Source organism: Penicillium daleae (assembly GCF_028827525.1).
Source record: "Penicillium daleae strain IBT 16125 chromosome Unknown utg000001l_segment0_segment0, whole genome shotgun sequence".
Lineage (NCBI taxonomy): Eukaryota > Fungi > Ascomycota > Eurotiomycetes > Eurotiales > Aspergillaceae > Penicillium > Penicillium daleae.
The window spans coordinates 194,452-212,404 of NW_026623149.1; the positions used below are offsets into that span (position 1 = coordinate 194,452).

The 17,953-nt window shown below is 53.2% G+C and overlaps 10 protein-coding genes across 10 annotated transcripts; 4 read left to right on the plus strand and 6 right to left on the minus strand.

Annotated features, from left to right (window-relative positions):
- Positions 1-428: 428 nt before the first annotated feature.
- On the minus strand, positions 429-2,423 carry N7458_000053 (uncharacterized protein; the record flags this gene model as incomplete). Its single annotated transcript, XM_056903447.1, has 5 exons — positions 429-694; positions 760-1,334; positions 1,393-1,592; positions 1,756-2,035; positions 2,101-2,423. The coding sequence occupies 5 exons, from the start codon at positions 2,421-2,423 to the stop codon at positions 429-431; spliced, it is 1,644 nt and encodes a 547-aa protein (XP_056771214.1).
- Positions 2,424-4,473: 2,050 nt separating this feature from the next.
- Positions 4,474-5,786, minus strand: N7458_000054 (zinc-dependent alcohol dehydrogenase family protein; the record flags this gene model as incomplete). The annotated part of the gene is made up of 3 exons (XM_056903448.1): positions 4,474-4,556; positions 4,744-4,839; positions 4,934-5,786. 3 exons carry the CDS (start codon positions 5,784-5,786, stop codon positions 4,474-4,476), a joined length of 1,032 nt encoding a protein of 343 aa, XP_056771215.1.
- Positions 5,787-6,111: 325 nt separating this feature from the next.
- On the plus strand, positions 6,112-6,297 carry N7458_000055 (uncharacterized protein; the record flags this gene model as incomplete). The annotated part of the gene is made up of 1 exon (XM_056903449.1): positions 6,112-6,297. One exon carries the CDS (start codon positions 6,112-6,114, stop codon positions 6,295-6,297), a length of 186 nt encoding a protein of 61 aa, XP_056771216.1.
- Positions 6,298-6,745: 448 nt separating this feature from the next.
- On the plus strand, positions 6,746-7,411 carry N7458_000056 (uncharacterized protein; the record flags this gene model as incomplete). Its single annotated transcript, XM_056903450.1, has 1 exon — positions 6,746-7,411. One exon carries the CDS (start codon positions 6,746-6,748, stop codon positions 7,409-7,411), a length of 666 nt encoding a protein of 221 aa, XP_056771217.1.
- Positions 7,412-9,058: 1,647 nt separating this feature from the next.
- N7458_000057 (proline permease PrnB) lies at positions 9,059-10,765 on the plus strand (the record flags this gene model as incomplete). Its single annotated transcript, XM_056903451.1, has 2 exons — positions 9,059-9,248; positions 9,312-10,765. 2 exons carry the CDS (start codon positions 9,059-9,061, stop codon positions 10,763-10,765), a joined length of 1,644 nt encoding a protein of 547 aa, XP_056771218.1.
- Positions 10,766-11,468: 703 nt separating this feature from the next.
- Positions 11,469-12,704, plus strand: N7458_000058 (TauD/TfdA dioxygenase family protein; the record flags this gene model as incomplete). The annotated part of the gene is made up of 3 exons (XM_056903452.1): positions 11,469-11,571; positions 11,619-12,198; positions 12,245-12,704. 3 exons carry the CDS (start codon positions 11,469-11,471, stop codon positions 12,702-12,704), a joined length of 1,143 nt encoding a protein of 380 aa, XP_056771219.1.
- Positions 12,705-12,946: 242 nt separating this feature from the next.
- Positions 12,947-14,764, minus strand: N7458_000059 (LipA and NB-ARC domain protein; the record flags this gene model as incomplete). Its single annotated transcript, XM_056903453.1, has 1 exon — positions 12,947-14,764. One exon carries the CDS (start codon positions 14,762-14,764, stop codon positions 12,947-12,949), a length of 1,818 nt encoding a protein of 605 aa, XP_056771220.1.
- A 390-nt stretch (positions 14,765-15,154) lies between these two features.
- On the minus strand, positions 15,155-16,109 carry N7458_000060 (class I SAM-dependent methyltransferase; the record flags this gene model as incomplete). Its single annotated transcript, XM_056903454.1, has 5 exons — positions 15,155-15,188; positions 15,240-15,559; positions 15,618-15,720; positions 15,796-15,936; positions 16,003-16,109. The coding sequence occupies 5 exons, from the start codon at positions 16,107-16,109 to the stop codon at positions 15,155-15,157; spliced, it is 705 nt and encodes a 234-aa protein (XP_056771221.1).
- A 10-nt stretch (positions 16,110-16,119) lies between these two features.
- On the minus strand, positions 16,120-16,376 carry N7458_000061 (uncharacterized protein; the record flags this gene model as incomplete). The annotated part of the gene is made up of 2 exons (XM_056903455.1): positions 16,120-16,250; positions 16,322-16,376. The coding sequence occupies 2 exons, from the start codon at positions 16,374-16,376 to the stop codon at positions 16,120-16,122; spliced, it is 186 nt and encodes a 61-aa protein (XP_056771222.1).
- Positions 16,377-16,407: 31 nt separating this feature from the next.
- On the minus strand, positions 16,408-16,673 carry N7458_000062 (Phosphoethanolamine N-methyltransferase; the record flags this gene model as incomplete). The annotated part of the gene is made up of 2 exons (XM_056903456.1): positions 16,408-16,542; positions 16,614-16,673. 2 exons carry the CDS (start codon positions 16,671-16,673, stop codon positions 16,408-16,410), a joined length of 195 nt encoding a protein of 64 aa, XP_056771223.1.
- Positions 16,674-17,953: the final 1,280 nt, after the last annotated feature.

Here is a 17,953-nt window from a genome sequence, read left to right on the forward strand (position 1 = left end):
ATACATCCAGGAAGATCCCGATCAACAAAGGTCCTGTCAAATCATCTATCGTTTACGGTGTGACGGAGGTGCGTGGGAGAGACTGGGAGACCACATTGAAGGTGGCGATCATGGGCTCGAAAGGCGTGAGATGTCGCATGGAGGCATTGAATGGTAGAAGAACCGGGCTGCATGGACGATGAAACCGCAAGGGAGGAGATCGTTGACCGCAACGGGCGATGGATAGCCGCAGGGGAAGAAAGCCGCATGGGAGGGGTGGATGGCCGCTGTGGGTATAGGCAAAAGAAAAGACGTACAGACGGCAAACAACCAGCGGGGTTAGTCGTAGTTAGTCGGGGGTTAGCGGACTAGCGAACAGTCGGAAATGGCATCAATGGCGAAGAACGGGCGTCGAGCTGGATCGAGTGGGTATCGTTGGGTGGGCAAAATCATGGGCTTTTGGACTTTCCAGGCAGATCGGTGGGTTTGTCTGGAACTTCGGTGGCCTCGGGGTAGGCTGGGGGTATGGACTCGTCGTCGTGGTCGACGGCATCGGTGGGTGGGCCACGGTAGTTCTTGTAGCCCCAGACACCGTACCAGATGCCTGCGATGAGCACGAAACCGAAAAACACAACCGACGCGTAATTCATACTTTCCTGGGTGACCACCTTGAGAGTGGGCATGCAGAAGAGGGGGATGGCGAGGATACTCCATGCTGGAGAGCGGACAAGGTATTAGCAAAACGGGAGAATAGGTCGCGCAACCAAGTATCAGACGTACCGAGGGCAAAGATGTTGGCAATGAGACCGACGACGCCAAAGTTGAAGTTGCCGTTCTTGATATCCTCGCGACGACGGAAGATCAAGGAGACTGCCACGGGGCAGGCATAACTCATGGTCAAGAAGATGACACCCACGCCGGAGAAGGCATTGTAGGCGGCGGTGGAACCGAAGTAGATAACACCCAGAACAATCTCAATGACCATACCCAGCGCCATCGAATTGAGAGGGATGTTGAGCTTCTTGTCGACGGTGCGCCACCAGCCAGAGCCGGGGATGCCACCATCACGAGCAAAGGCCCAGGTGCAACGCGAGGTGGCCGTGACGCAACCAACACCACAGATGACACCGAGCACCAGCAGAGGGATGGTCAGGCAGAAAGCACCGGCCGAGTTGCCGATCGCGTGCTTGAAGATGACAGGAGTCGGCTGGGAGGAATTGATGAGCAGGCTGAGCTCGGGCATGACGAAGCAGACGGGGATCAGGAAGAGAAGGCCGGCGACGAAGTTGATGACGATAGTACCGACCATGGCCTTGGGGACCATGACCGCGGGCTCGCGGACTTCCTCGCAGAGACTATCCCAAAGCGTTAGTATTCACATTGCGTTGCAAGTCAAGAGACAAAACGACTGACGAGATGATCATGCCCGTAGCCGACGTGGCGTAGGCAGCCTGCAGCAAGCCGATGAAGAACGACCAGCCCGCGGGCCAGCCAGCTTGAGGCTCAAAGTGACCAAAGACCCACGAAGCATTGTTACGACCTTCCTTGGCAATCGCCAAAAGACAAATCACAATCGCGATCAAACCGGCGATCGTCCAGAAAATAGCGAAAGTCTGAGCGCGAGAAAAAGAAAGTCAAATGTTAGTGGCTTGCCTCGAAGCGGAAAGGGGGCACGTGAAAAGTAAAAACAAGAAAAGTCTATCTCGACTCTCCATAGACGAATAGACCATAATCGCTATACTTCTCGAATGCGAATGCGATGGCTCTCAAACTCACCTCCAACCAGGGCAGCCACTTGTTACCAAAGGCCGAGATGGCATGGGTCAACAGGGTGATGGCCAGGAAAATCAAGAAGGTCTGATAGGTCTGGAAATCATCGGTGATGCCGACGCCGGGCGACTTTTCAAAGACATCGAGGCAGCCGACGAAGAGCAACGTGGTACCAAAGTTCACGGCGAGGGTGATGGTGATATTGCCGGCGACGTAGGACCAGCCACAGATCCAGGATGCGACGCGACGGCACCAGAGAGGCGAGAGGACGAATGTTTGATAGTATCTGGGAACATAACATCGATGGTTAGTGAAAACTCTACAAGCCAAGTCGAGGTTTAGGAATCATACACTCCACCAGCCGTTGGATAGACGGAAGTAATTTCAGCCAGAGAAATAGCCACACAGAGAATCAAGAAGGAGACCACCACCCAGCCCCAGATGATATTGGCAGGGCCACCAGCAACGAGCGGGTAGTACAGCGTCGTGGAGAGACCGTAGGGCACCGAAGACAGAATGAAGCACATAAAGGTCACCTGCCAGATGGAGCGATTGCGCGCCAATTCAGGCTTATACCCCATATCCTCGAGGGTCCGATCCGCATTGGTGGTGTCGACGCCGGTCTCGACGCGCGAGGCGGACGCCTTGGAGAAACGGCGCGTTGCGTCTTGCATTGCGCCGGGTGGTCGAGGAGAGCGAGAGAGGGAAGAGTGATAGGGGAGACTATAGTTGCGCGGAATGGAATGGCATGCGCGGCGATTGTTCCGTAGGTATTGCAAGTATAGCGAGGATAGCCGCAATAGGGTGATGTTGCTATACGAGAACCGCAGGTCTATACTTTCTCGGGTATACTCAGGATACTTCCACAAGGCTGAAGCAGTAGACTCGCAGATTCACAGAAACAAAAGAGTTGACAATCGACCAAGGGAATAAAAAGTGGGCAGATAGGCCTCTTCTTAGCATAAAAAAAAAAAAAAAAAAAAAAAAAAAGGCCGGAGACTGGAGCAGAAAAAAAGGCGCGAGTGGGGAAAGGACTTGGCGGCTGAAGACGCGGGCAAGCTGTCAAACCACACGGAAAAGTTTTAGACAGCGAGACTCCGGAATGACGGTGATGAGGATCCGTTATCCATGAGGACCATTACCCTACAAGTGCCCTTCGAACTCGTATTCACTATTCACCATTCCCGGTGTTCTTCACCATGAAAACGTGGGAGACCTGCACTCGCTTCCAGCGTTTCCGCGCGGCTTGGCAGAGGAGGAAGGGTCTCGTTTTGTCGTCGGAGGCAATTTAACGGGCCAATCAGGCCCAGTACTTGGATGAACGATGAACCGAGGAGAGAAAGATTGGAATGAGTACAGTAATCACTTGGAAATAGGGGACGTTATTGGCTGATTGATCAGCGTGGGTGAAATGCCTCATTTCCGAGCCATTGGGGGACAATTGGACACAGTGTACGAGTATTCAATTGACTGCAATTACTGTCGTACCTACTCCAAGTAGTTAGCCAGTTGAATCCTCCATCGCGGACATGATAATCATCGTTCCTCCGTCGATTGGCCCTACGGCAAATATCCTATTCTTCGGGTTAGTCGCGCATGCCCATCCCTGCGCGTCCATGTCCTGTCCTGTCCTTAGCGTCCATGGTCTCGGTCAAGTACCACCCTGCTCTCCTACGGTTTCGGGACAAATCTGCTAACCGTGCATGTACCCAGTCGGAAGAATTCTGCATGAGTTGATCTCTGACTGGCTATGCTAGGCGAAAAAAGAAATGAAAAAGAAAAACTCCTCGTGGCGCGCGGAGATGATGATGTCAGGGGCGGAGGGAGGCGGACGCCTCCCATTTGGCGTACCGCGGGATGGCCACTCAAACCCAGACTCGAGGGTCCATTCCGGCAGCCTAATGGGTCCTCTCGGAGGCGCTGACTGGATCGCTCGGGTTGCGAGGACTCCGCTGGGGCTATCTGCTTACACCATTTCCTGGGCCTACGCGGTGGATGGAAAGTGGATGCTGCCTAAAGTATTGGAAACTGGGAACAGACAGTGTCTCACACACTGTACTCTCCTGGAGAGGAGAGTGGTTAACGATGGCCGAGGGAGTTGACCGAGGCATTATCGAGCAGACAATTGGTGCAGAATTGAGTAATACCGCATTCCAACTCGGATGAACCTGCCGGTTCGTCCATTCTTTTTGAAGGCATACACGAGACTTTTGATTCTGCGCTTTGGCCGATCGCCCTCAGCCTACTCCGACGCTGGAAATGGAACCGGTCATCCCGCAATTTCCGGTGAAACAAGCTACCCAGACACAATAAAATTCATAGACTGAAACTGAGTTTGAGATACATAAACATTTCCACTTATCCAGTAGTCCAAACACCAGAATCTCCCGTCACAGTCTCTCTTCCCAACTCCGTCATCGTGCTTCGTGTCGACGGGGCGTCAAGTGGGGCCGCGTGGCTTGTTTCGCCGATGAAACTACGAACAGACTGGGATGGGCGTGGGGAAAGGGGGCGTTGGACTAACGGTAACTACCGTAGCTCAATCAGTTTTCTCCAGTGGAGGAGGATCCTCCAAGTCGGAAGTCAGGAAATGAAGGACGCTGACGAGGAGATGCGATGCGGTAGCGAGGAACATTTAAACATCACGAACCCTAAATATTCAAAGAACGCCCGCCGAAGCACGCTAATTTCCTGCCGAGACGACGGGAACCATCGGGTTGGCCATCACGCAATATCAAAGTCAATGGCCACCTTGAGCGTCTGGTGGTGTGCCGCTGCCTGGAAGGTCTTGTATGCAGTGACTCCCTCTGCACAGGAAAAGTCTAATTCCCACCACGATGCATTAGCACACGAAACTGGAGTCACGGCCACATGGAAACGGAGAGAAGAAGCAAGTCCGCACGCGACAACTGCCCCCAAATCAACTCGCAACCAAACACTAGCAGAAAAGGGAAGGAAAGGCGAAATTAACGGGCAAGTTGGGAATCAACGTACGATGGGTCACCAGTGAGCCAATGTCCAGCATGCCCGACTCCACCAGTCGTAACAGTAGCGGAGTCGTTGTCGCATTAACCAGCGACATGTGGATGCCTAGTGTATTGTCAACCCGATCAATTGGTGTCCTTGAACAACTGCCCAGTGTCCCACTGCCCACGGGTGAATACGGCACCCCGAAAACACTCACTGATATTTCGATCCCACAGCCTCTCCAGGTGCAAATCCGCCGACGTGCCGTGCACGCCCACATTCGCGATGCGCCCTCCCACAGCGACCAGTTTCTGACACAAGGCAAACGTGGCGGGGATCCCCACTGCCTCAATCACCGCGTCGAAGCCCAATTCCTCAGTCAGCGCCAGCAGCTGCTGTCGCGCATCCGGGGCGGAGGAGTTGACCGTGACATTTGCGCCCAGCTTTCGCGCCGTCGCGAGTCGTGCCTCATCCAGGTCCACCATAACCACCAGCGAGGGTGAATATAGTCGCGCGGTCAGCAGCGCGGCTATACCCACGGGCCCCGCGCCGACAATCACCACCGAACAACCCGGCTGCACATTCGCACTAAGCACACCACACTCCAGCCCTGTCGGCAGGGAATCAGAGATCGCCAACGCAGCGCGGGGATCAATCCCAGCCGGCAATCGATGCAGCGAGAGCGTCGCATGCGGGACACGCACAAACTCGGCCTGCGTACCATCAATCGTATTCCCCAGCACCCAGCCACCAGTGACGCAATGCGAAGGCAGACCGCGCTGACAGAAGCGACAGCCACCGCACGAGGTCATACAAGAGATCAAGACACGATCGCCGACGCCTAGGTCCTGGACCGCGGCGCCAACGGCATCAATCACGCCGACGCCTTCGTGGCCAAGGATCCTTCCGGGCTGTGCGGAGGGAACATCGCCTTTCAGGATGTGGAGATCTGTTCCACAGATGGAGGCATGCAAGAGACGGATGATTGCGTCTGTGGGAGCTTGGATGGTTGGTTTGGGGCGGTCGAGGACTTGGATTGTGGCTTGGCTGGTGTAGACGAGGGCTTTCATGGTGGGTCTGTGGAGGAGGTGAGTGTAGTAATTTGTACTAATAACCGCAGGGTTAGTAGATGTCGCTGAGAGTGTAGAATCTTCAGAAGGATATATAAAGCGTAGAAATGTCAGTGTTAGTTAGAATAATCACACCACGCATCAATGAATCATGAGTGCTCGGTTTATGTATCGTAGCCATGGTTCCCGCCTTGCCTGAGAATATCAGGCGATGACAGTCGGAGACAACAGCGATTGGCTTGCATGATCATTGGCGATGGGCCGACGTCAACGTGTACAGTGCAAAGTCCAGAGTCTAGACTTCCGACTGCTGCAGTTCGCCTGAATGCGGTCCGAAGCGTGCGGGGAAGACATTGTGGATGACGATGACGATGTGGACGAGGATGTGGACGAGGATGTGGATCTCCATGGAGTCTTGGCTTGGCCGCATGGGGAAAGTGTGGGGGATATGCCAGTATATCAAGACAACAACCTCTTTGTATGCTTTGAGAAGATTGTTTCCGTGTTATGATGGGCAGAGAATTCATCATGGATGGAATCTCCCGCGACATGCTGGTGGGGAGCTGTCATGGCAGATATCGTTATACTAGAGGAAGCACATGACCAAATAGTTCATACTATCCAAAACACCAGCGACGAGGGCAATTTCTGGTCACTTCTGGTGTATTATACAATGGTGATTGAAACAAACAATGCATAATCTACTATTCCTCTTCGTGGCACGTACTTGACCTTTGTAGATACTCCAGACCCTCCGGCGACTAATCGGGCAATTCCTAGGACTCTTCAGGACCTCAGGACCGTGAACCTCACGACTTGACCACCTCGTCGTCTGAAACCTGGGCATTCATTCACCTTCCAGACCACACCTTCTCTTCTATCCTCCACCTCACTCCCTCATTCGATAATACTTTCATCCACCAACTCACCTCATCGTTTACATCTCATCAACCGTCATCATGGCCATCAGAAAGGCATTCTTCTCCCTCCTCTCACGAACTCCTCTCCTGAATCAGATCCAGCAAGCTGCAGCTCACCAGTCCGGCAAAGACTCACACCAAGAACAAGGGACATGGTTCCGCGAACTCGAAAAGAAAGACGGCCTCGACGCACAATGCCAATGGATCCGCGAACACAAAGCCGTCATGCGTGAGGGCAAGCAACTCGTCCAGCGCGAAATGCACATCAGCGCCCAACTAGCCTACATCCAAAACACCGCCGACGAGAAACTTCTCCTCGACCCTTCTACCCAGGACCAGATTCTCAAATACGAAGCCGAGCTAAAACAGATCAACCAGGAGTACCTCCAGTACTGCCAGCGTATTGCCGAACTGGAGAGTTACAAACCACCGGGCCGCCTGGCGGGACACCATCTCGACCTACATGGGCAACAGGCCAGTCCGGAAGTGTGGAAGGCGGGACAAGATCGGTGTCGCCGTCGGGGAGGATGCTGTGGGCGGGACTGTGGTTGTTGTGAACGGAATCTGCGGATTGTTCGCGATCGAGCGGTGGGCATGCAGTACATCCATTGCCGTCGGGGATGTGGCTGTTGCAAGCGTCATCGGGGAGAGTCGCGTGCGTTGCGTCTGGAGCGACAACTTACGCCGGATGGATACGTGCCGTGAGGTAGAGGATGAGGATCTATGGACTTATCAGTGATGGATGAGAAAGAAGTTTTCTCGGGAGGTTTCGGCGTTGGGTATAGAGGAACCAATCTGATTTAATAGGGATAGCATTCATGTACTTTTGTATGTGCTATTTTCTGTATGTACTAAATATGTACTACTACTGCTGTATCATTGTACTTCTACTTCTATCCTTCGAGCAGAGGGGATCTCGTGCTTCTTACTGGTTCAATAGCCATGAAGATGCAATATCGGTTATTTCCATTTCTCGACCAGTAGACTATTCCAGTCTCTTTTCATTATTCTCGTACAACCCTCATTCTTTTCTACCTCTCCAGTTTTGGAATCTCCTTCGAGTCTAGTGCCTTGCGATAGCACGCATTGCTAGTTTGGGTTTAGCGTCACTCCTCATCATCTCCCGTCACTGGCCGACTCTTTGCTCGATTATTCTCCATCGAGTCTAGTGCCAAGCCTTTCTCCATTTCCATGGGCTGCATGGTTGCTGAATCCCTGTCCCTTTCTCGCATCCTGATAAGCCCTCCAACTGAAAGGCTCTTTGGCTTTGCCTCTTCGACGCCTCTCCGCACTCTAATTGTCGAGGCGTCGTACGGTGCCCGCGCTGCACCGGCCCGGTGCCTGCAGCCGTCGCAATGCGGTGTTTGGTGCCATGGTCTTGGTCGGCTTGCCTGGTGGACTGGGACTGTATCCTGGCTTTGACTACTCTGGGGCGGACTCGAGTCTAAGGGTCCTTTTTCCGGTCTACCGGCGAGCTGCCGGTGTGGCTGGCTCTATCTTCGCCGGGCGCTGCTCGCAACAGCCTCTCTCTGATCGCTTGGTGATAAGAGGGTGTCTCGTTCGCCAACCAGAGGAGATTGCGGAATCAGGATTGAGACACGGAATCAGATGAGATTGTCCTGGCTGTGATCCTTTGATCACAATCATGGCGATGCGCCCTTTTTTACGGGGGAACCTCCAGTCTGGGCATGCTGGATATTGGCGTGAAGGGCAAAGACAGCCGATTCCAGTCCAGGCCAAACCGGATTCTGCACCGCCATGACTGAACCTCGTAGGGCTGAAGCGAAAAGCCAGACACCCCAGCTGACCAGGAAAAGGTAACAGTCACAACCAATCTGAGTCATTTCCATGTCTCGTTCTCCCAGCCGCCGCTTATCAGCCCCCTTTTCTCGTGTCCCTGGTCCCTTGTCCCTGGAGGTATCACCCCAGACCCGATTTCGGTTTAGCGGGGGGCTTGGCTTTTGGGGGTGGCTCCAGTGTCCCACGGTCGACCGGCCTTCGATTGCTTCCTCTGCCATCCTTCTTATCTCACGGACCTCGTGGCGTCCAGTCAGATGCTCCCGCTCCATCCAAGCAAACGTCCCGCCCTCTCATCGCACGCCCGTCAGGCGCAAGGTTTTTGGTGTTGAAAAGCCAAAATGCGAAAAAAAAAAGTCGCAGAGTCCCCTTCGGGATGGGGGGGACCTGCGCTTGGCCTCGGTACCCCGGACAGCGCGAATGGAGTGCCTTTAAGAATGCCCGTATTCCCGCCGATCCTTGACAGTTGCTGCTAGCCATCTTCATCCTTTCTTTTTTTGGACCTTGCACCCGGCACAGGGTGTGGTGAACTCGCTGTGCAAAAAAAAAAAAGACATGGCGACAATTGAGCCTGCGTCCCCGCAGGCCGGGTATGCTGATGATCACCCCGCGATGACCGAGAAGGGTCGCGCTGTCCGGACCTTGGTGGAGGCCGACTTGCTGGATGATCGCTATGAGACCACCCAGCGTGGTCTGAAGAGCCGTCATGTTCAACTGATGGCCCTGGGTGGTACTATCGGAACGGGTGAGTTGGACAGAACACAGGATATCTGTTTGAAGCAATGCTAACTGCTATGACCATCCCCAGGCCTGTTCGTTGGATCCGGTCAGTCGCTCGCTACTGGTGGTCCGGCCTCGCTGCTCATGGGCTACATCTTCATCTCCGCCATGGTCTACGGTCTGGTCACTGCCATCGCCGAGATCGGTGCTTACCTCCCCGTTCACGGTGGTACCATGTCTTACCATGGTTTCCGATACGTCTCGCGCAGCATGGGTTTCGCCATGGGTTATCTCTACTGGTACTCGCTCGGCATTCTAGTGCCGTACGAGATCACCGCAGCCGGTCTGGTCATCGGGTATTGGGATACTAACGGAACCGTCAACATTGCCGTGTGGATCACCATCATGATGGTCGTGATTATTGCCCTCAATTTCTTACCCGTGCGCTTCTACGGTGAATCCGAGTTTTGGTTCTCAGGTATCAAGATCATCACTTTGGTCGGTCTGCTCATGGTCTCCTTCATTCTGTTCTGGGGCGGTGGTCCCAACCGCCAGCTTTTGGGTTTCCACTATTGGAAGCATCCCCGCGCGTTTAACGAGTACATCGTGACGGGAGATGCCGGTCGCTTTGTCGGCTTGCTCAAGTGCACCGTTTCCAGTGCTATTGCCTTTATCTTCGCCCCCGAGCTGATCATCATCAGTGGTGGAGAGATGGAGTCCCCCCGACGCAACGTGCCTCGCGCTGCCCGCCGTTACATCTACCGTCTGGTCTTCTTCTACATTCTAGGTGTCTTGGCGATCGGTGTCATTTGCCCGTCTAACGCCTCACAACTCACCGCGGGTAACGGAACGGTCAAGTCCTCCCCCTTTGTGGTGGGCATCAAGAACGCAGGTATTCCCGTGCTCGACCACATCGTCAACGCTGCCGTGTTGACCTCTGCATGGTCTGCCGGAAACTCCTTCCTGTACATGTCCTCCCGATCGCTCTACTCCCTGGCCATGTCCGGCAACGCACCCAGCGTCTTCAAGACCTGCAACCGCTGGGGTGTCCCCTACTACGCCGTCAGCGTCTCAGCCTTCTTCTCCGCGCTGGCCTACCTCTCAGTCGGCAACTCCAGTTCCATCGTCTTCAACTGGTTCATCAACTTCACCAACACCTCCGGCTTCATCTCCTGGATCTGCTGCTGCATCGTCTTCTTGCGGTTCCGCAAGGCCACCGCCGCCCAGGGCATCGAGCTGCCCTACAGGTCCCGCCTCCAACCCTACGGCGCGTACTTTGGTCTCGCGGGCGCCACACTGATGATGCTGATCAACGGGTTCACCGTCTTCTTCCCGTCGGAATGGTCGGTCAGCAACTTCTTCACCGCGTACATCGGTATCCCGGCCTTCTTGATCTTGTACTTTGGTCACCGCTTCCTGTACTGGAGTGACCCGTGGGCCTGGCGCCCGGAGGAGGTGGACATGCACACTGGCCTGCAGGAGATTATTGATGCCGAATTGCCGGAAAGACCCAAGGGTCCTTGGTGGCAGATTCGGTGGTAATGTCGATTGATGATGGAGAAATTGGGGTGAAGATTGCAGGGGGAGCTCGGTGGAGGGGAGCGGTTTGGCGTTGATAGTTGTGTTTTGTATAGTTTGATACCACTCTAGTTGGATTTGAATATTTAATGAAGACTTTTATTAACCTGTTACTCGAATTATCATGTAAATCTCTCTTGGGTGTGGAATTTTTTCCGCTAAGAACAGCCAGTCTGCCGAGCAAGACCGTATTGGGCGTAGTATACTTCGTTCTGTTAGCCTACACTGATAAGCCAAACCAACGTTGACAGTGGCAAATGACAATCCGATTCACACTAGCTGATTCACGCTAACTGCCTCTGACCAGACCCGAAAGACTCAAAGTCGGCCGAGCTCTGCAAATGCCGAGATGATCCACAATCCGATCCACTTGCACAGGAACGTTTGTTAATCTTATCGAATCTCCGCACTCACCCGCACTCGATAAGATCTCCAGCTCATGATGACGACAACGGAAATCATATAACAACTGCCCTTTCTTTCGATATCCCCTCGGTATACGCCGTAAACCGTTTCTTAATAGGTCTCCATGCTTCGGCATCATTTCAAGCATTCATTTCTCGGCCTCGGAATTTATAGCTTCGACCGGGCCGCGCTGAGTTCGCCGGCTTTTGCACCAGCAAACTTTAAGCAATTTAGAGGCAACTCAATCCCGAGTCCGAGCATCATGGCCGTGTTGCCGCTGACTGTGAAGCCGATCCAGCCTCCATCGGGATCCAAGATTGATTTTGGAGCGCAGATTGACGGGATTGACTTGGAGAATATATCTGGTATGTACTATCATAGAACCGCGCATGCTCTCGCTCATATCCTACAGACGAACAATTCGCAACTATCCGCAACGCCCTCTATCACCACCATGTCATCGTCTTCAAAAACCAGGACAGCATCTCTCCAAAGGCCCAATACGAACTCACCAAGCGCTTCGATCCCGCCGCCGACAACTACGGCCACGGCAAGACAATCGACGCCAAACGCAGCATCCTACATCCAGACCTAAAGACCGTACCACATCAACCCCAAGTGCAAATCATCGGCAACGGATTCATCAAGTCCTACGAGGGCCTAGAGAATTTCCAACTACGACACCCCCATCATCGAACCTTCCATAAAGATCACATTCCCGACGATAAGGACTACGATTTCACCCGCTTCTATCGCTGGCATATCGATGCCGCACTGTACGATCTGAACCCGCCGCAGGTGACTACCCTGCTCGCAGTGCAGGTTCCCAAGGGACGGCGGCAGACCCTGTTGTACGACGACGGGTCTGACGAGACGATGGACGTGCCACTGGGTACGACGGCGTTTGTGAGCGGCGAGCGCATGTTTGAGCTTTTGTCGCCAGCTGAGCAGGAATTCGTGCGGACGAGTAAAATTGAATATGCACCTCACCCGTAAGGACTCACCTACCACCAAATCTACACTCTCAGTGGAGAAAAGTCAAGACAAAAAGCTGATTATCCGCGCAAGCTACATCTGGATGAGTCCCGCCCACTCCCGCTCCACAGGCCTCGGCCTCCACACGGAAAACCTCGAACTCCCCGCCTCAGACCTCCCGCCCATCGACGCCTCCAAAATCAAAATCCTCCCCATGCTCTGGAAAAACCCCGTCACAGGCAAACTCGCCCTCCAAATCCACCCGTCCGCCATCCGGCGCATCCACCTCGCCGACGGCACGGTGATAGACGATCTCGCGCGCGTCCGGGAGATTGTGTACAAGCTCCAGAGGCCGGGGATTAGTCCGCCGTATGTGTATGCGCATGATTGGGAGGAGGGGGATTTGGTGTTGTTTAATAATCGCGGGGTTTTACATTCGGTTGTTGGGGCGTTTAGGCCGGATGAGGTGCGGTTGTTTCGGCAGTGTAATCTTGCGGCGGTGGAGGAACCGGTTGGGCCTTGATTTTGGTGGGTTGGAATGGGTTTGATATACATGTTAGACTGACTATTAATATGAGGGGATTGGTCTAATTGTAGATGATTATGGTACTTTTTTGAAAGTTCACTTTCCTGTCCGTAATATATTGAAGTGTGCGTGAATTATTATGGTACAAATGATTAGTATACATATTAGAAGAAGTATGGTCCAAACGCCGCTGATGAAAGATAAACGAGAAAAGAGATGATGCAAACCACACACGATGATCATCGTACAATATAAAAGCCATTCATGGCCACCTGTCGCTCTCGCCACTCATCCGCGACAGACCGAACTCCGAGTCGATGTAGCGGGACCTGTTCCACGAATTTCTGGCCCTTAGCTCGTATAGTTTCGTAGCCCTGTCGCGTCTTATCTACCCAGCCAGAAGTTTGTTGGCCCGGTTCATCCCGCGTTGGGCCCTCCGGTGCCCAGGCGGGGTCGGAAAGGGTACCCTGCACGACTGAGACATCATATGCATCTGCCAGCACGGCGACCTCGGCGGCTGCGGCTTGGGCATCGGCAAGTTCTTGGCTTGTAGCGCCAGTGGGAGGTGGGATGTCCATTCGGAGAAAACCCATGACTCGAATTTCCATCTTGGTGGTTTGGATGGGTACTTCATCCAAGAGACGTAAATGGACGACATGCTTGGCGACTTGGGATATGTTGACCCGAGCGGCTTGGAGGGGATCGAGATTGCGCACAGATAGAACCATTGGACACCAGGGGCCGGTCGAATTCTCTTTCCCGGTGCTGGTATAAAATCGAGCCCAGCCAAAGAAGTAACCTCGTAACTGCTCCAAAACCCAATCTGGAAATTTGTCGAGTGTTAACTTCGGAGTATCATTCGGGCTACTCGGTGCCATTGAGTGTTCCTGCTGCCCACGGGCTTTGAAAATCATCGGGAATGGGGGTTGAGTGCCAAGCTCGGTCGGTGACACTTCATGATTGGCAATTCCCATTGGATCCCCATTCGACTGCCCCTTGCGAGGCTGAGCGGATGACCCATTGTAAACTCCCGCAACTCGATCTTGAACTCCACTTGCGGAGTAAGCCTTCTGGGCCGCTACTTGCGTCAACCAGGACGGACGATACGGATTCAGCTTCGATTTGACCACCGTGGTGGCGGGTGTCATCACTGTCTGGGCGGCAGTCTGAGCGTACAAACTGGCAACCATGGCTCCAACCTCAAGAGGCAGAGTGCTCAAACTCGCACCGCGGATAGAATGGGGATTGGTAGATGTCGAAATGACCCGGAAAACGGGGCTATTGCCAAGCACCTTCTTCTTCGCACCTTGGCACAGCACCAACTGGAAATAGCCATCGCCAGCTTCGGCGGGGATATGCACTACGGCTGTCTCGCGTAGTAGATGGGTATCGCGTAGCTTCGCGGACGTCTTTTTCAGGAACTTTTTGATATCCCGCTGCCAGGCACGTTCGTCATCCGGGTTCACTTGATCCGCGCGGATAGGCATGCCAGGTGTGACATCGAGCCAGCTATTATTCAACCGGAACAAAGCTTTGGCACGCATGCCGGTCTTACCGGACCACCCCTTATTTTGGAGCCATACAGTTCGGTCCTGTGGCAGGGGTGTATCAGAGAAGATTGACACCGCCACCGAAGTGGAATTACCCCTGTAGAAGACGAGGCCATGCGAGTGACGCAGAATAGTGACATGTTTGTTAGATTCTGTTGGATGGTTGATCAGGCCGCCCAAGAAATGACGGGCTTCGCCATATGCCTTTTGCACAGGCGTAGGAGAAGGGCTTCGAGATGGCGATTGCGATGGTGATGGCGGTGTGGATGTACTTGGTGCACCCGCCGTTCGCGGTCTCAACGATGTATGTGGTTGAGATACTCGTAGTGCTGCGCCATACAAATCATTGTAAGATGGAGGCCGTGATAATGATGGCGGCGCTAGAGATGGAGAGGTTGTGGCGTGGTGTAGGCCCCCAGGGGCTTGGGCGATGGCAGTTTCCCTGAGATTTGGGTTGGAAACGGGCTTTCGCCTTATCTGGAATCCATCAGGCGGTGGTGTCGGCATTAGATATGTAGACACCATTCTCTACATGGCATGATCCGTGTTTTAAATAAAGCAAGTTTCGAAAGAAATGGCAAGAGGAACTACAACAATGGAGATCGTCATCGCGGGATGTTCGGAGCCGCCATTGGGCGGAGTTGCTTAGTCATAGTAATGCCTGAGGCACCATGCCTGAGGCACCACAAACTAGACTGACCAGTTCACAAAACTTTAGTAGTATGAGGCGCACGATTGATTCAGAATGGCTGGAATTTGTAAATAAATGTCGAATCCCCTGCATTGCGCCCTGTGTATGCATGCCAGGCTAAAAAACTAGAATTCAGAGAGCCGCCCTCCAGTCTATACATCCATGATTTCCTCGGAATCCACACTCGATCTAAACGGAATCTCATACTATTTCTTAGGCTTTTGCGCTGTGACAAAGGCACTAATCAATGGATTAGTATCATCATAAACTCATAGAAGGACCTCCACTGACAGTTTGGAATAGGCATGAATCTTGTTTGATTGAATCTCCGCTCGTAGATGCGCCAATAAAACCTGCACCTCAACGGGTCTCCAACCACCAAACCGGGTAAACAAAGCGAGCGAGTAGCTTTCCATAGCACCCTCGACCATCTGAGCTCGGAAATAGCGACCTACTTCCTTCAACTTGGGGTCTTTGGGCCACGTGCCGAATGGACAAACATGTTCGATCGTGTCAACGGTTTCGAAAGAAGTCTCTCGCAGGAGGCTTGGAAGCTTAGGGGCAATATCCCAATCTCGTCCTTGTATCTCTGTGATTCGATCGAATTCGCGCTGTAGATAGTCAATTGGAATTTTATTCCTTTGATTTCTTTGTCTCCATGGTACTGACCTCCCACTTATATAGATAGCTGTCCTCTGGACATGAGCCGTCATCACAATATAGCTTTGCACGATATTCGGCGACCTCGATTCGTCCACCGGGCTTGAGGTATCTTGAAAAATTGACAATCGATCAGCGTCTCACGTAGCGTGACATAACCTTGAATAGACTGGGGTATCGCACGTACCGGTAGCATCGTTTCAAAAACGTGGACCAATCCTCTATACTTCCAGCGAAACATCGCACATGAATAAAGTCAAATGACTCGGTTTGGAAGCTCCATTCTCTCGTCACATCATCGATGATAAATGAGAGATTAGGTGGAATCCTGTACAGTTATAAGTTAGTCGTGTCCCTGAGACCAGACATTCCCTCGGTGATAACGGTGACTGACCAGCCAGGCTGTATTGGAGAAAGATCAACCCCCGTCACCTCTGCGGAGGGGGAACTCATCCGCGACTGCTGCTGATTAGCCTTTATCGCGAGGCTTTCCAAATTCATGACTGAGAGACTAACTGTCGACGGCCCAAATTCCCGTCCCCGTTCCGATATCGAGTATGCGTTGTGGGTGCTTCAATTTTGTCTGACACAAATTGCCATCTAGGCAGAGGCGAAACACATGGTGCATCACGTCCAATCTTTCTGAATGAAAGGTTACACAAGAGTTCCGTCAGACGATGCAATAACTCGACGATGTCTGTCGCACATCATACCTTGCTCTCGTTCATCGTTGGGAAGGACCTGCGAGACGTGTGAGTTGCCGCACATTCAACATCCAGTCGAGTCCTTTCCGGGGCATTCACAGCTCCAGATCACATACATAAGTCCCGGATCCGTACGCGTGGTAGGTCCGACCATTCTCGTACACATAACTATAGATAGACTCGCTCAACGAGGTCAGATCGCTTCGAATGCTGTCCACATCACTTGGTGACTTCATCGAGAGCGATAATCAGCAGCAGTCCTCTGCTATCGAGTTCGGTGGATCGAGAAGATAGACCATACACTGGCATCGGCATCCACCTCGATTCCCGTTGAATCTGTTGGTCGATCGAGTTCCGTCATAGTCCTAAATCAGCGCCATCCCTCGCATCGGGGCAACCTCGTGGCGGTGGATCGGGGGCTGAACGCCTGGTTGTTGACAGTTCAGATCTCACACATCGGACGTGAAAAGGAGTCAAGAAGAAGAGAAAGAGAAAGAGAAAGTGCCACCAGGAGAAAAGCCTCCGATGCAAGACAGCGCCTGCGCAACTGGCGCGACTGGCGGGTGTGGAACTTGGCGAAGCAGAGCAGAATGGTTGGACCCAAACGGTCGGGAAACTGGGGGCAGCGCAGAACATCCACATCCACACCAGAAACTCTCTTCCTTCAACTCCCCTCCGTCTCCACCAGCACGAACCACTCTGTCGGGTCTTGTCCCGAACCAGCAGACAGAGACGAGGATATTCCATGCAGCTCGAAGGAGATCACCGTCCTGAACTGCCCCTCTGTGGGCACAACACGAGCTGTTTGGGCGATTTGAACCATGTCTCCGTACAGTAACACCCATTCTGCTTTTTATAGTCCCGCTATTTCTTGATACATTGAACTCGATCGAATCAACTAACTTGCCTACAGGTCGTTGTGAAGAACAAAAAAGGAATCACCAGGGCTCTCCTCTCTCCCACCGTGGTCAGGTCGCGACATGCCATCATTCCACAGGTGCCAGCAAGGCATCCCAGACCCGACGGGTCATCCAAGAAGCGGTCTGTTTCCGCGAGATCCAGCAGGGCCAACACCGTGTCTGCTCAGCTGCTGCCCACATTGCGTTCGCCACCGACCCAGAGCCTCGGGCTTGGTGGGGAGGGGGGGCCCAAGGGTGACCAGAATGCACCACGAAAAAGCAGATGCCGCTCGTGCAGAACAAGGTAACACTGACATTCGACCGGACAATATTAATAATCCTCGGGTTGTCTGTGTACGGGCCTCGTCTGCAAGATGTGTCAATTCGCATCGTTTACGGAGTACAGGGAGACACCATGTTCCCTTCTCGTTCAGCCTTCTCTCACGGTCAATCCCCACCAATTGTCTTTGAAGCTGGGGTCAAATATAAGCTCACCATTCCCACGAGCTGCGCGGGAGACTTGCCCTCGTATCTAAACTATTCCCAACCACCGGGCTCGTTGACCTTCATGCCAGCGGGGAGTCCCTTCCATGCCAGATTAGCGTCAGACCCAACTCCCTCCGTCCGCCCCGTCGGTAACCAATGTGCACCCAGGAAACGGCTCTGCAGTGGAGCATCCTTGAATGGACTGCATTGGGCGCGCACAACGGGCCACGGCAGGCCTGCCTTAGCCAGTCAGTAG